The sequence below is a fragment of the Sinocyclocheilus grahami genome, unplaced genomic scaffold (genome assembly GCF_001515645.1).
Source record: "Sinocyclocheilus grahami isolate Dianchi unplaced genomic scaffold, SAMN03320097.WGS_v1.1 scaffold168.1, whole genome shotgun sequence".
Classification (NCBI taxonomy): domain Eukaryota; kingdom Metazoa; phylum Chordata; class Actinopteri; order Cypriniformes; family Cyprinidae; genus Sinocyclocheilus; species Sinocyclocheilus grahami.
In genome coordinates, this window is record NW_015505347.1 from 1,211,092 (window position 1) to 1,223,131 (window position 12,040).

Below are 12,040 nucleotides of genomic sequence, written 5' to 3' on the forward strand. Positions count from 1 at the left end.
TTAAGTAGTGTGAGAGCGCAACGATGCTCTAAATGTGTTGGCATAGCAACGCGATACTTCCGGTTTCCTTTTCCAGGCCGTCTCGTTTAATTCTAGGTTGAGGACACTTCGTATATGAATCCTACAGAGGATGCGACCTCCAGAGGATTTGACCTCCGGAGGGTGCAGCCTTCTAAATGAGACACAGCATATATCAAGCAATTCTGAGAAAAAGTCACAATTACCTTTTTTTTTTAATTCAGTGGCAGAAACGGACTTCCATACATACGAGATCACTCATTTCTGCGTCTTCCTGGTCTGTGTTTTTGATCAGCACTTTCTAGGCTCATTCAGAAGATGCGTAATAGCGCCCCCTAGCGTATAACAGTGAAAAAACAGAAACCAGAAAAATTCTGTGTTTAGCAGGGAAGGAGTTAAAGGGGTCATATGATGTAGCTAAAAAGAACATTATTTTGTATATTTGGTGTAATGAAATGTGTTTATGTGGTTTAAGGTTAAAAAAAAACACATACTGTACATTATTGTTTCTCCTCTATGCCCCGACTTTCTGGCCGGCATTGTAGTGGGTTGAAGTGTTCTGGAACAGTGTTGTAAATACAACTTAACCACTGATTTCTAGTCGTGTCCTCTTTTGGAAGACCAAACAAAGTAGTTTCGCTTTCACAACAAAGCACAGCGTCACACACGGTGGCCTTGAGAACGGTGCTGCCGGCGGATTCGACAAAGGAGGCTTGCGGCAACCACATGTGACGACCCCGGGCTGGACTCCACTTCATCCACGGTGAAAGCCGGTCCGGCGATCCACAGCGCAAAGTTGATGCATTTCCTCAGCGACCAGCACGGATCAGCTCCAGGCATGACGAAGCAGATATCATCCTCTTTTGGAAGACCAAACAAAGTAGTTTCGCTTTCACAACGAAACACACAGCGCCTTCACGACATGGCGGCAGCAACAATACTACAGCGAGAATAAAAGTTATGCCTTCTTTCTTTGCGTGGACATTTGGGCGGCGTTATGCAAATCTTCTCACATCGTGATGTAGACATGTGGGGGCGTGTTAGAACGAGACGTTTTAGGTAGGCGTGGCTGACTCTTAACTTTTATAAAGAATATCTCGTTGGATTTGAGACTTTAGTCTTTGCAACTGAAATCGCATCATATGTCCCCTTTAATGTGCATGGCATGTTATTTATTCATTTGCATTTTATTGGCTGTTGTGTGCTCCATTTCAGAAAGTAAACCGGCGTCTGCACCTATCAAAGAGTAAAAACACAAAGTTTAATGAATCCGGGCAGCTGTGTGTGTTTTACCTGGTGTCCAGTTTATGGAGTCTCTACGTCATCACCACAGTAAGAGCCACCAGATCATACACATATTAAACATCACACTTTCTGTTTATGTCACCTGATTGTTTATGTGATTGGTAGGAGGGATACATTCTGCATCCCAGCAGCCTTTGGGAGAATTATCCTCATGTTCACCTGAGGTAAATACACACAATCATAAAGCATGCAATGTGTGCATTGTGAGAGAATTTTGGTCACATTATGCTTCCAAATTCTCACTACTGCAAAGTAAAAAAAAAAAAAAATGTATGTAGAAATTTTAAATTACCTATTTTTTTTTCTGTTGTATTGTTGCAGGTTTGAGAAATAAAAATGTTGGTTTGGGCTTTTTTTTTTTTAAACTCTTAATAATAATGAAAAAAAAAAAATAATAATAATAATGTCATGCAAAATGTATTAATTGTCTTAAGACAATGAATTTTTTATGCAGTATAATATTTTTTACTTTGATGTTTTTGCAACTTAATAATTTCTTTAAGTAAAATTCACTCGTGGATGTTCAACGAAATATAGGATACTGAATATAACATGACAAATAATTAAAACATGGAAACTCTACGTATGTCCGTATAAGTGGTTGTTTTGATTGTGATTGGTTCTGTCAGATGTGACTGTAATATGCTCTTTCTGTCAGGTTTCAGGTGAAGTTCTTCTACCTCACACAGCTGGCGTACTGGTTTCACACACTACCTGAGCTTTACTTCCAGAAAATAAGAAAGGTAAAAGAAGATGAAAGGAAAACAGAAACATTGATGCAGGGAGATATATATATATATACAATAGTAATTATTCTGTATAATAATAGAATTGTTGCTTTTTTTTATGCTTTCAGGAGGAAATCCCTCGTCAGCTGCAGTATGTCAGTCTTTATCTGTTACACATTCTGGCTGCATATCTGTTAAAGTAAGGCCAATGAATCAAAGCTGTTCATTTTATAATATCAGATATTTGTACTGAGTGTTTAATTTGAATATGTATTTGTCATCTCTCTTCAGTTTGACGCGGGTCGGGCTGGTTTTGTTGTTTCTGCAGTATCTTTCTGAGATGGGTTTCCATCTGTCTCGACTGTTTTACTTCATTGATGAAAACCACCACAAAATGTGAGCCGTACTTCCTCACACACATACATATTTTTTAAAGAGAAATTCAGCAAGGAAGCAATTGATCAAAAGTGACAGTCAAGACATTTCTAATATAAAAAAAAAAAACTATGATGAAAATTACAGGCCTCTCTCATCTTTTTAAGTGGGAGAACTTGCACAATTGGTGGCTGACTAAATACTTTTTTGCCCCACTGTATATATATATATATATATATATTACGGTTTCCACAAAAATATGAAGCAGCACAACTGTTTTCAACATTAATAATAAGAAAACAATGTTTCTTGAGCAGCAAATCAGCATATTAGAGTGATTTCTGAAGGATCATGTGACACTGAAGACTGGAGTAATGATGCTGAAAATTCAGCTCTGCATCACAGGAATAAATTACATTTTACAATATATTCAAATAGCGAACAGTTATTTTAAACTGTAATGATATTACTGTTTTTACTGCATTTTGAACAAATGAATGCAGCTTTGGTGAGCAAAAGAGACTTCTTTCAAAACCGTAAGCCGTCTCTTTTGATGGTAGTGTATATCATAGCATCTCTGTATAACCGCAAACATGCTTGTATTGTGTTTGTAGGTTTGAGATGTGGTCCGTTGGGTTCGTCCTGACCCGGATGATCACTCTGACTCTGATGTTCCTGGCTGTGGGCTTCGGTTTGGCTCGTTCTGAAAACCAGATGCTTGATTTGGAGACGGGAAACTTCAACACTCTTTCTATCAGGTGAGACAGACGTTCACACTCGTTGTTTTTGTCGTAGTACTTCATCAGAGACCCAGACACGAGGATAAAGCTGTGTTTGACGCGCAGGCTGCTGGTGATGTTCATGGTGTGTTTCACTCAATCGTGGCTGCTCTGGAAGTTCTTCCGTTTCCAGCTGAGCCGAACGCGCGAGATGAGACTGGAGCAGGTGGCCCGGAAGAGAGCGGCCGCTAAACACCAGATGCAGCGCACGCTCAAACGCGATTCAGGTACATACTGTAAAAATCATTTTTTGTCAATTAAAAAACGAATAATAATAATAAAACGATTATTGAAGTATGTTTAATGAGAAAGTAAACTATTTTAGTGTTTTTCCTTCAGAATTTCATGTTTAATTCATTGTTTTACTTGCCGTTTCTTTGTAACAGGTTTTCTAAAAGGTCTTTAAAAGTCTTCATTTACTCTTCCAGAAATCAAGGCCTTGAAAGGTTTTAAATCGGAACAGAAAGTCCTAAATTCGTTAAATCATGGCATTAAATGTTTTATTTTCAGTATTTTTATCTTGTTTCCCAATACAAATTTTTAAACGGCCATAAATCAAGATACATTAACTTAAGATGCAAAATCAAGGTATGAAGTCTGTAATATTTTCTTTTTTTGAGAGAGAGAGAGAGAAATTGATAAATTAGGTGTGTTTATGCTTAAAACAAGAACAAACATCAGTCTATGGGAAATGAAAACTTGTTTTCCCTTTGATTTTAGTAGATTTTTCTGAACCTATTGACGGCTATTTATTTCTTTCACTTCATTTTGATTTCTTAAAAAACAAGACTCTTTTAGCATGGGTCATTTTTGCTTCTAGCTTTATTTAAAGGGTTAGTTCACCCAAAAATGAAAATTCTGTCATTAGTTACTCACCCTCGTGTTGTTCCAAACCCGTAAGACCTTCGTTCATCTTCGGAACACAATTTAAGATATTTTTGATGAAATCTGAGGGCTCTCTGACCCTCCCATAGACAGCAAGGTAACTACCAGGTTCAAGGTCCAGAAAAGTACCAAGATGATCGACAAAGTAGTCCGTGTGACATCAGTGGTTCAACTGTAAAGTTACGAAGCTACAAGAATACTTTTTGCGCAAAGAAAACAAAAATAACGACTTTATTCAACATTTTCCTCTCTACTGCATCACTTGTGGACGCGCGTTCACGACAGTATCATGATGCGAGCGGGTGGCGACGCTGACCCAGATCCAGCGTGATGGCTAATTTGTCGATCATCTTGGTACTTTTCTGGATCTTGAACGTGGTAGTTACCTTGCTGTCTATGGGAGGGCCAGAGAGCCCTCAGATTTCATCAGAAATATCTTAAATTGTGTTCCGAAGATGAACGAAGGTCTTACGGGTTTGGAACAACAAGAGGGTGAGTAATTAATGATAGAATTTTCATTTTTGGGTGAACTAACCTTTTAAGAATCTTTAGATATTTGCATTGAAAAAACACACAAAAATACTAATGAAGAACATCACTTTAGTGCAGTGTGATTAGAAGATGCAGTAAAAGTTATTTCCATATTCTAGTTAGCTATTTTTGTCAAATGACTTAAACGGTAATGGAGATTGGTTGGAAGTTGTATTTTTAAAATTTGAAGTGTGGTTCGTTTAAATCATTGTTCTCCTTAAACATTTACATTTTAGAGAACATTTCGCTTTAATTTATTCCTTACATTTTCTTTAACTGGTATTTAAATAGTCTAAAATTTAGCTTCATAAAACTCGGAGAAACCCTGTGGAATTAAAATGAAAAATTAAAACCATTTTCATTACAGCAATTTCTTTTAAGACTAAATGTAAAAGTTGGGTTTTCCCAAAAAATGCTATCAACCCTGTTGGTTTCATTGGTTTTCATTAGGGGTGCACCGATACCACTTTTTCCAGTACTCGCCCGATACAATACTTTTATTTTTGGTACTTGCCGATACCGAGTACCGATACGGATATTTTTATTGCATTTCTATATTTTTAAAATATTGGGTACAGAAACCAAAAAAGTATGTATAATGTTAGTTGGTTAACTTCATTTATCAAATAGATAGTCAAACCAAAATTTATTCAGACACCTTCAACATTTCTCACATTATCAGTTTATTTGCTATAGTTTAGAAAATGGTAATAAAATGACAAGAACTCAGAGTTACACTGTGTCAGAACAAATTCAGCTTGATCATGTTAGATAACTTTGATAGAAAGGTATGTAATAGATTACAATCAACCAAAATAATTCAGACAGCTGTTAGTATGACAGTATTTACACAACTATGAATTCTTAGTTGGGCAGCCCTTAGCCTTAATGACAGCCTGTAGTCTCCTGGACATGCTGCAGCTTCATGCAAACCTCAACTTCAGTGTTTTTTTCCCCAGACTCGGTCTGAATAATTTTTGTTCCCAAATTTGTATCAGTTTTACTAGTATGAAGAATTTTGGGGTATAATTGGTCACAGTTTAAAAAGGGTGACCTCTGGTGGTGAATAAACGGAAGTCCATGGACCGAATTCGTGACAGTAATCATGCGTTTTGCTGTAATAATGCAGGGAACCACTCGTTATAAATCTCCTAACTGTGATATTTTCAGAAATAGAAGTCGTGGGTTTTTTTTTCATCTGAGGTGTGCTGCGATTTATATTCCAAAGCTACTCATATTATGCAGAAACACTCAAGCAAGCAAAACACGCGCAACGCGTGCAGGTATTTGTACTGATGCAGAACGAGAGGGAGGAGTACAGCCTAGCGCATTTCACACAGGCTGCTAGTTTCACTTTCGCCAGAAAGTCATGTATGCCTAAGGTTGAAAATAAATGATGCTTATAGTGAATGCACCTATAAAGGGTCTTATTTTTGCGATTTAGTTTTAATCCAAATGATGCGTGTGCTAAGTGAGTGAACATCAAAGATCACACAACAGAAGTGCACGCTCTCTCTCTCTCTCTCTACCGTTAAGTAACTTGTGCATTGTTTTACTTACTTGTTTTTGGCATATCCGACCGAACTACAAACTTTCCAGTGATGTCTGTGAGAAAGGTATATTCACTCGACAATCACCGCAATCTACTCGGCTCGCTTTGCTCATCAGCTTGCGCACATCAGCTATACAGGCGTTAATACTGAATGTTTAACATTATATTCTTTGCATACATATACTTCGTAGACATCCTTAATCTCTAATAACTCCAGTCTGTTGTTGGTGTTTCTTTGTCTGAATATGGCGCTTATCACATGCCGTTTGGTATCAAGGCATTTTTACGAGTACGAGTACAGGAGCTCAGTATCGGGCCGATACCGATGAATCCCTAGTTTTCATGAAATTTACCAAAAAAATCGACACTCTGACAAGCTGCTTTTTTATGTGAATCTACATGTTTTTCAGAGACTTTAATGTGTAAAATATGTGAGAAATTAAATAAATTGCATCTGTTTCCATTGAATTTCATTGTGTTAGGGATCAATTTGACCAACATATTTTGTATGTTCAAAATTAGCTGCACAGACACGTTTTCCCCCATAATTAGTGAATTGGGCATTTATATAGCGTACTACTGTACACCCACTGACTACTTGTAGTTGTGCAAATAGTCACCAAGTACAGTATAAATGGTATCTAACTTTATTTGTACTTTGTGTAAATAGTATTTATTGCTATTTGTACTACTTCTGTCTTGGCTTTTATGAAATGGTTTCTCTCACTTATTTTCAGTGCTTTCAGTCTAGTATTTTAGATTCATAAAACTAACAACCAAAAACAACCTCTGACTGATTTATTTTATTTATTGTAAAACTCAACTAGAAAACGAAACGGTCAATTTGACCCCAACACAAAAGTCCTCACCAAAATAAAATCCCTTTTTTTTTTTTTGTCAAAGCTGCATGCACATTCATGACCCTTACATTTAGTTGTTTTCCTCACACAGAGCTACAGTGAATAGCTTGGAATTGTCTCCTGAAAAAAAAAATCATACAGGTTTTGTAAATGTTTTTAGGTGTGCTTTCCCTGCCCTCTAGGCAGTGGTATTCTTTTATTGTGTGTGTGTGTGAAAGCCAAAACGCGACACTCAAGAACGACAAACACTGGTTTGTAGGTCTGATGTCTTGGGTTACACGTTGTTTGGTTCATAGAGTTTTCCTCTCTAACACGAGCTGTTTGTGTGTTCTGCAGGTGGTCACCATGAGAATGGACTGATTAAAGCAGAGAACGGCACATCTCCTCGTCTCAAGAAGATCAAAGCGCCGTAAACTTCAGCTCCATTCCAGCGCATGGCCTCCACACATCGAGGGCACAGGAACAGGAAACAGTTCATCTGCCTGCTGCTTCCGGTTTCCACATCAAGAGAAGTGCATGTGGCGTTTCTCAGAGGAAGTGACGACGGCACCCTCATCGGGCTCTGGTCAACGTACTAAACTTCTCTTTCCAGTTTCAGTATTCATGTTATTTCTTCTGCATATGTTTGTAAACTTCACTCAGTCTTTCTTTATTAAAGTGCTGTTTTGAGGTTGGTTTGTATTTCTGTATCTGCATGTCTTGAGGTACAAAAGTGGCGACTATGGTGGCCCAGGCTTGACTTTCAACGTGTTGAGATGATTGCAATCTGAGGTGTTATTTTGAGACTTCACACATTCTGGGTTTGTAATGAACAAAAGACTTGCATGACAATCCAAACAAATAAATAATAAATAAAAAAAATTCCCGGCAAAATGGAAAATCATGTTTGAGGTAGGAACAAGTGTTGTAATAGTGAAATGACCCTGAACACACGGCAAACTCTCTCCGTGCTTTGTACGTTTATGCAGTTTGATATGTGATTGTATATGACAATGCTTTATAAATATTGAACCTTTTTGAATAGTTTTGTTTTCTGTCTTTGCAGACACATTTCATAATTTGTTTATTTCATCACGTAATCTGATAATGGATGGGAATCTAATGAAAATACTATATGTCCTTGTCATGTTTCATCATCATCAAAAAAATGTGTATGGTAAAAAAAGAAGCCTATTAGGAACATCCATTTTTTTTATTATTATTAAAACCAGCATGAATTGAAAACGTGTATATTTAAAACTGATTTACAATTTTTTCACTGGGGTAATGTGCTTAATTTCTAGTGCAAAAAAAAAATCTAACTCTCATCAGTAATCCAAATAATTATCATGCATGGACAGTTTATTAAAAAATAGAGAATTTAATTTAATACAACTACCGCCATGGGACATACAATCGCACTTAACTGAAATTTACTTAACATGGAATATATCACTATTGCAAAAAATACTGATACTGAGAATAAGGGGTTGGATTTACAAAATATTTTAGGAATACTTTTTTTTTTAACTGCCATTTTTTCCCTAATTTGTAAAAATATTACTTTTTTTAAAAAAATACTTGAGAAAAATCTTGTGTTATTAAAAACGCACATTCTTCTAGATGAGACTAGTCTAAGCCTTCTTATGCATCCGGGATCTGATATATATCGCACATATTCAAAACATTTCTCCCTTTCAAGGTTTTTAGTTTCTGTTAGACAAGGCATCTTTATGTAAGATCTTTTTTTGTTGTTGTAATTTTACGAAAAACCAAATAAAAAATATCTAAGAAAATCTTCGGGTAGTTAAATTTTCCAGAGTTGCACATAAGATCATACAAACTTAAGATTTTATAACTTTTTTCTTAAGATGAATCCAGCCCAAGGTTCATAAGCAAAAAATACATTTATTCAAATTTTGTGGTAAAACAGGACTTGAACATGTTCTTAAATAGTCAAATAATACATAAGCCTCAAAAATTATAAATTTTGATGCTGCATTTTAAATTTCATCTCTGTCTTTATTGCACATTAATATCACAATACTTTGAAAATCTCAACATCAAAAAGCACAAACATGAAAAAAAAAAAGGACTTCATTGATAATTGAATGATCTTTTGGTATCTTGTGATGATGGGTCATCAGTCTCACCTGTGAAGAGAAACATTCAGCAAGATTTCAACTGAATATCAGCCACTCAAACTTAATCACGAATAGTGCTTTTCCTCTTTTTCATCTGGGATATGTCACCGAAAGGCTGTGCACTTCAAATAAAGGATCCAACCCATACTACAACGTTTATTCTGACCAAAATATATTTTAAATATATGTTGTGAGCTCAAATAAATAAATTATTGAAATAATAATAATAATTTAAAAAATGATTTACTCTCAACCTTCATATACCAAAATGTATTTCAAGTGCAAGAAAATACATTACATTAAATGCAAATATGGGTGGATATTTTATATTTATTTAAATATACTCTCAAAAAAATATATTTTTTAATATTTTGAAATATTTAAAAATATAAAAAATATATATATTTTGCCATAAGGTGAAAACAGGGTTTTTACCTTTTATTTTTTATGATTATAGGTTGCATAGACCACAACCAAACAAACATTTTTTACCTTCATGTTGTTCCTCCAGGGCTGAGGTTTGACTGACCCCAAACTTCTGTCTCAGGGAAGAGAGAGTGTGTTCAGGGATGTGATTGTACAGTGACTCCAGGTACCTCAACACATAACGGTCAGCATCCATCAGGACAAACCGATGAGCGAACACTGCAGAGAAAAGAACAGAACAGCATGAGAGAGAAACAAGAGTGCGATGATTCCCAGGATGTGAGGTCACTGGTCAATACCCTCCACAGTCACTCCAATGGAGAAGTCTGCAGGTGTGTAGTATTCGGGGTTTTCCACGGAGCTTCCTGGTTTTGGGACACGAGTCTTCTCTAGGAATTTTCCTCCGATGATGCCGGAATTACGTGTTGATCTCTCAAAGACACTGATCATGTCATCTGACAGGTAGTAAGACAGAATGAAGCGTCGGCCCTCATCCAGGGGATTCTGGGAATCCTGTGGCAGACAAGAATGTTGTAAGAACTAATGCAGAGACATTGGAAAATAAACCTTCATTTTGAAAAGAACCAGACGATGCACGAACGTGATCTATTATGTAATAAAGTTGTTGTTTTTTACTTGTATATGAAATAAAGAAAAAAAACAGTTAATTAAAACCGTGGAGTGATACAAGACGTGAAAGTAGCGCCGGTTTCAGTGTGGAAGAGCGGATTGATATACAGCGTTGCGACGGCGCGCTGATGGAAAATAAACCTTCATTTTGAAAAGAACCAGACGATGCACGAACATGATCTATTATGTAATAAAGTTGTTGTTTTTTACTTGTATATTAAATAAAGAAAAAAAACAGTTAATTAAAACCGTGGAGTGATACAAGACGTGAAAGTAGCGCCGGTTTCAGTGTGGAAGAGCGGATTGATATACAGCGTTGCGACGGAGCGCTGGATCCTGCGACTGACCAATCAGAATCGAGTATTCCAGACCACTCAGGAATGAATTGAATGGACCCTTTTCACATTTCCGGGTTTCTCAGCAGCGGAAGTCGTCATAGTTGGGTTAACTTGAAGAGCAGTGAATGGGAGAGTACCACAAATATATATGTTGCATTCCCGTTTGCTCAAATAGCAAAAGAAAAACTCCACGATAGTGTTTTCATGACTTTCAATAAAAGGAAAAAAATTGAGAGAGACTGATAACGGCAGTCAGAAGAGAGAACGATGTCAAATTTACCGTCCCTCCTATAGATAGGCTGCATTAGAAACACCCGCGAATTAGCGTTAACAGTTTTTTTGTAATCTGATGCAAAGGTGATACAATACAAAGTATAGTGTTATAAATGTACATAAACGTAAAAAAATAAATAAATACAAATATGAAAAACTTTCGAGGATTTACGATGCTGATGACCGCTAAACGCCTCATCACAGTCTTGTGAAAAGGGTCCATTCACACCGTTTCCCTGTAAGGAAATGATCCAAATCTGAGCTGTACTTGCCTTGTCCAAATACCCACACTTGCGGTCTTTGCACTTGACCACTTGACAACTTCTATGACGTATTTCCTGGATTTGGCCCCAAGTGTTCAAGTGAGGATGAAGACCACAAGTGTGTGTCAAACTTTTCATATGGGACACACTTATAGTGTTGTAAAAATGCAAGTGTTTACATAGCTTTATAACATGACATAATTTACATTTGTGGTGCTTCTAATTAAGTGATAAAAAGCAGTTGCAAATGTTGTACAAAATAAATATCACCACAACTCATCTTTGCACCAATAAAACGTAAAAACACTGGTTTTCTACCAAATTATATGTAATATCTAATTATTATATTAAATGATATCAAATCCAAAGAGATATTCTTTATAAAAGTTAAGAGTCAGCCACGCCTACCTAAAACGGCTCGTTCTAACACGCCCCCACATGTCTACATCACTATGTGGGAAGATTTGCATAACGCCGCCCAAATGTTCACGCAAAGAAAGAAGGCGTAACTTTTATTCTCGCTGTAGTATTGTTGTTGCCGCCGCCGCCATGACGTGAAGACGCTGTGTGCTTCGTTGTGAAAGCGAAACTACTTTGTTTGGTCTTCCAAAAGAGGACGATATCCGCTTCGTCATGCCTAGAGCTGATCCGTGCTGGTCGCTGAGGAAATACATCAACTTCACGCTGTAGTTTGCCGGATCGGCTTTCACCGTGGATGAAGCAGAGTCCAGCCCGGGGTCGTCACATGTGGTTGCCGCAAGCCTCCTTCGTCGAATCCGCCGGCCACGCCGTTATCAAGCCCACCCGCCTCTGCTCACTCAGCCCGCCGGCCGTTCCTCACTCAAGCCCGCCGCCTCTGCTCACTCTAGGCCGCCGTGTGTGACGCTGTGTTTCGTTGTGAAAGCGAAACTACTTTGTTTGGTCTTCCAAAAATGGACACGACACTGTTTTATT

General features: G+C 37.2%; 2 protein-coding genes across 3 annotated transcripts in view; one reads left to right on the top strand and one right to left on the bottom strand.

Annotated features, from left to right (window-relative positions):
- Nucleotides 1-8,049, top strand: part of tram2 (translocation associated membrane protein 2) — a 14,025-nt gene extending 5,976 nt beyond the window's left edge. Inside the window, exons 4-11 of one of the 2 annotated variants that reach the window (XM_016282927.1) lie at nucleotides 1,234-1,350; nucleotides 1,429-1,487; nucleotides 1,982-2,066; nucleotides 2,180-2,250; nucleotides 2,343-2,447; nucleotides 3,041-3,184; nucleotides 3,272-3,432; nucleotides 7,370-8,049. In XM_016282927.1, coding sequence (XP_016138413.1) covers nucleotides 1,234-1,350; nucleotides 1,429-1,487; nucleotides 1,982-2,066; nucleotides 2,180-2,250; nucleotides 2,343-2,447; nucleotides 3,041-3,184; nucleotides 3,272-3,432; nucleotides 7,370-7,446 — 819 coding nt within the window. In that variant the 3' untranslated portion in view covers nucleotides 7,447-8,049. The remainder of the gene's footprint in view (nucleotides 1-1,233; nucleotides 1,351-1,428; nucleotides 1,488-1,981; nucleotides 2,067-2,179; nucleotides 2,251-2,342; nucleotides 2,448-3,040; nucleotides 3,185-3,271; nucleotides 3,433-7,369) is intronic. The other variant, XM_016282926.1, reaches the window with a different exon arrangement.
- A 983-nt stretch (nucleotides 8,050-9,032) lies between these two features.
- Nucleotides 9,033-12,040, bottom strand: part of efhc1 (EF-hand domain (C-terminal) containing 1) — a 9,225-nt gene continuing 6,217 nt past the window's right edge. The window contains exons 8-10 of the mRNA XM_016282971.1: nucleotides 9,882-10,095; nucleotides 9,649-9,801; nucleotides 9,033-9,165 (exon numbers count right to left, since the gene is read on the bottom strand). Coding sequence (XP_016138457.1) covers nucleotides 9,110-9,165; nucleotides 9,649-9,801; nucleotides 9,882-10,095 — 423 coding nt within the window. The 3' untranslated portion in view covers nucleotides 9,033-9,109. The remainder of the gene's footprint in view (nucleotides 9,166-9,648; nucleotides 9,802-9,881; nucleotides 10,096-12,040) is intronic.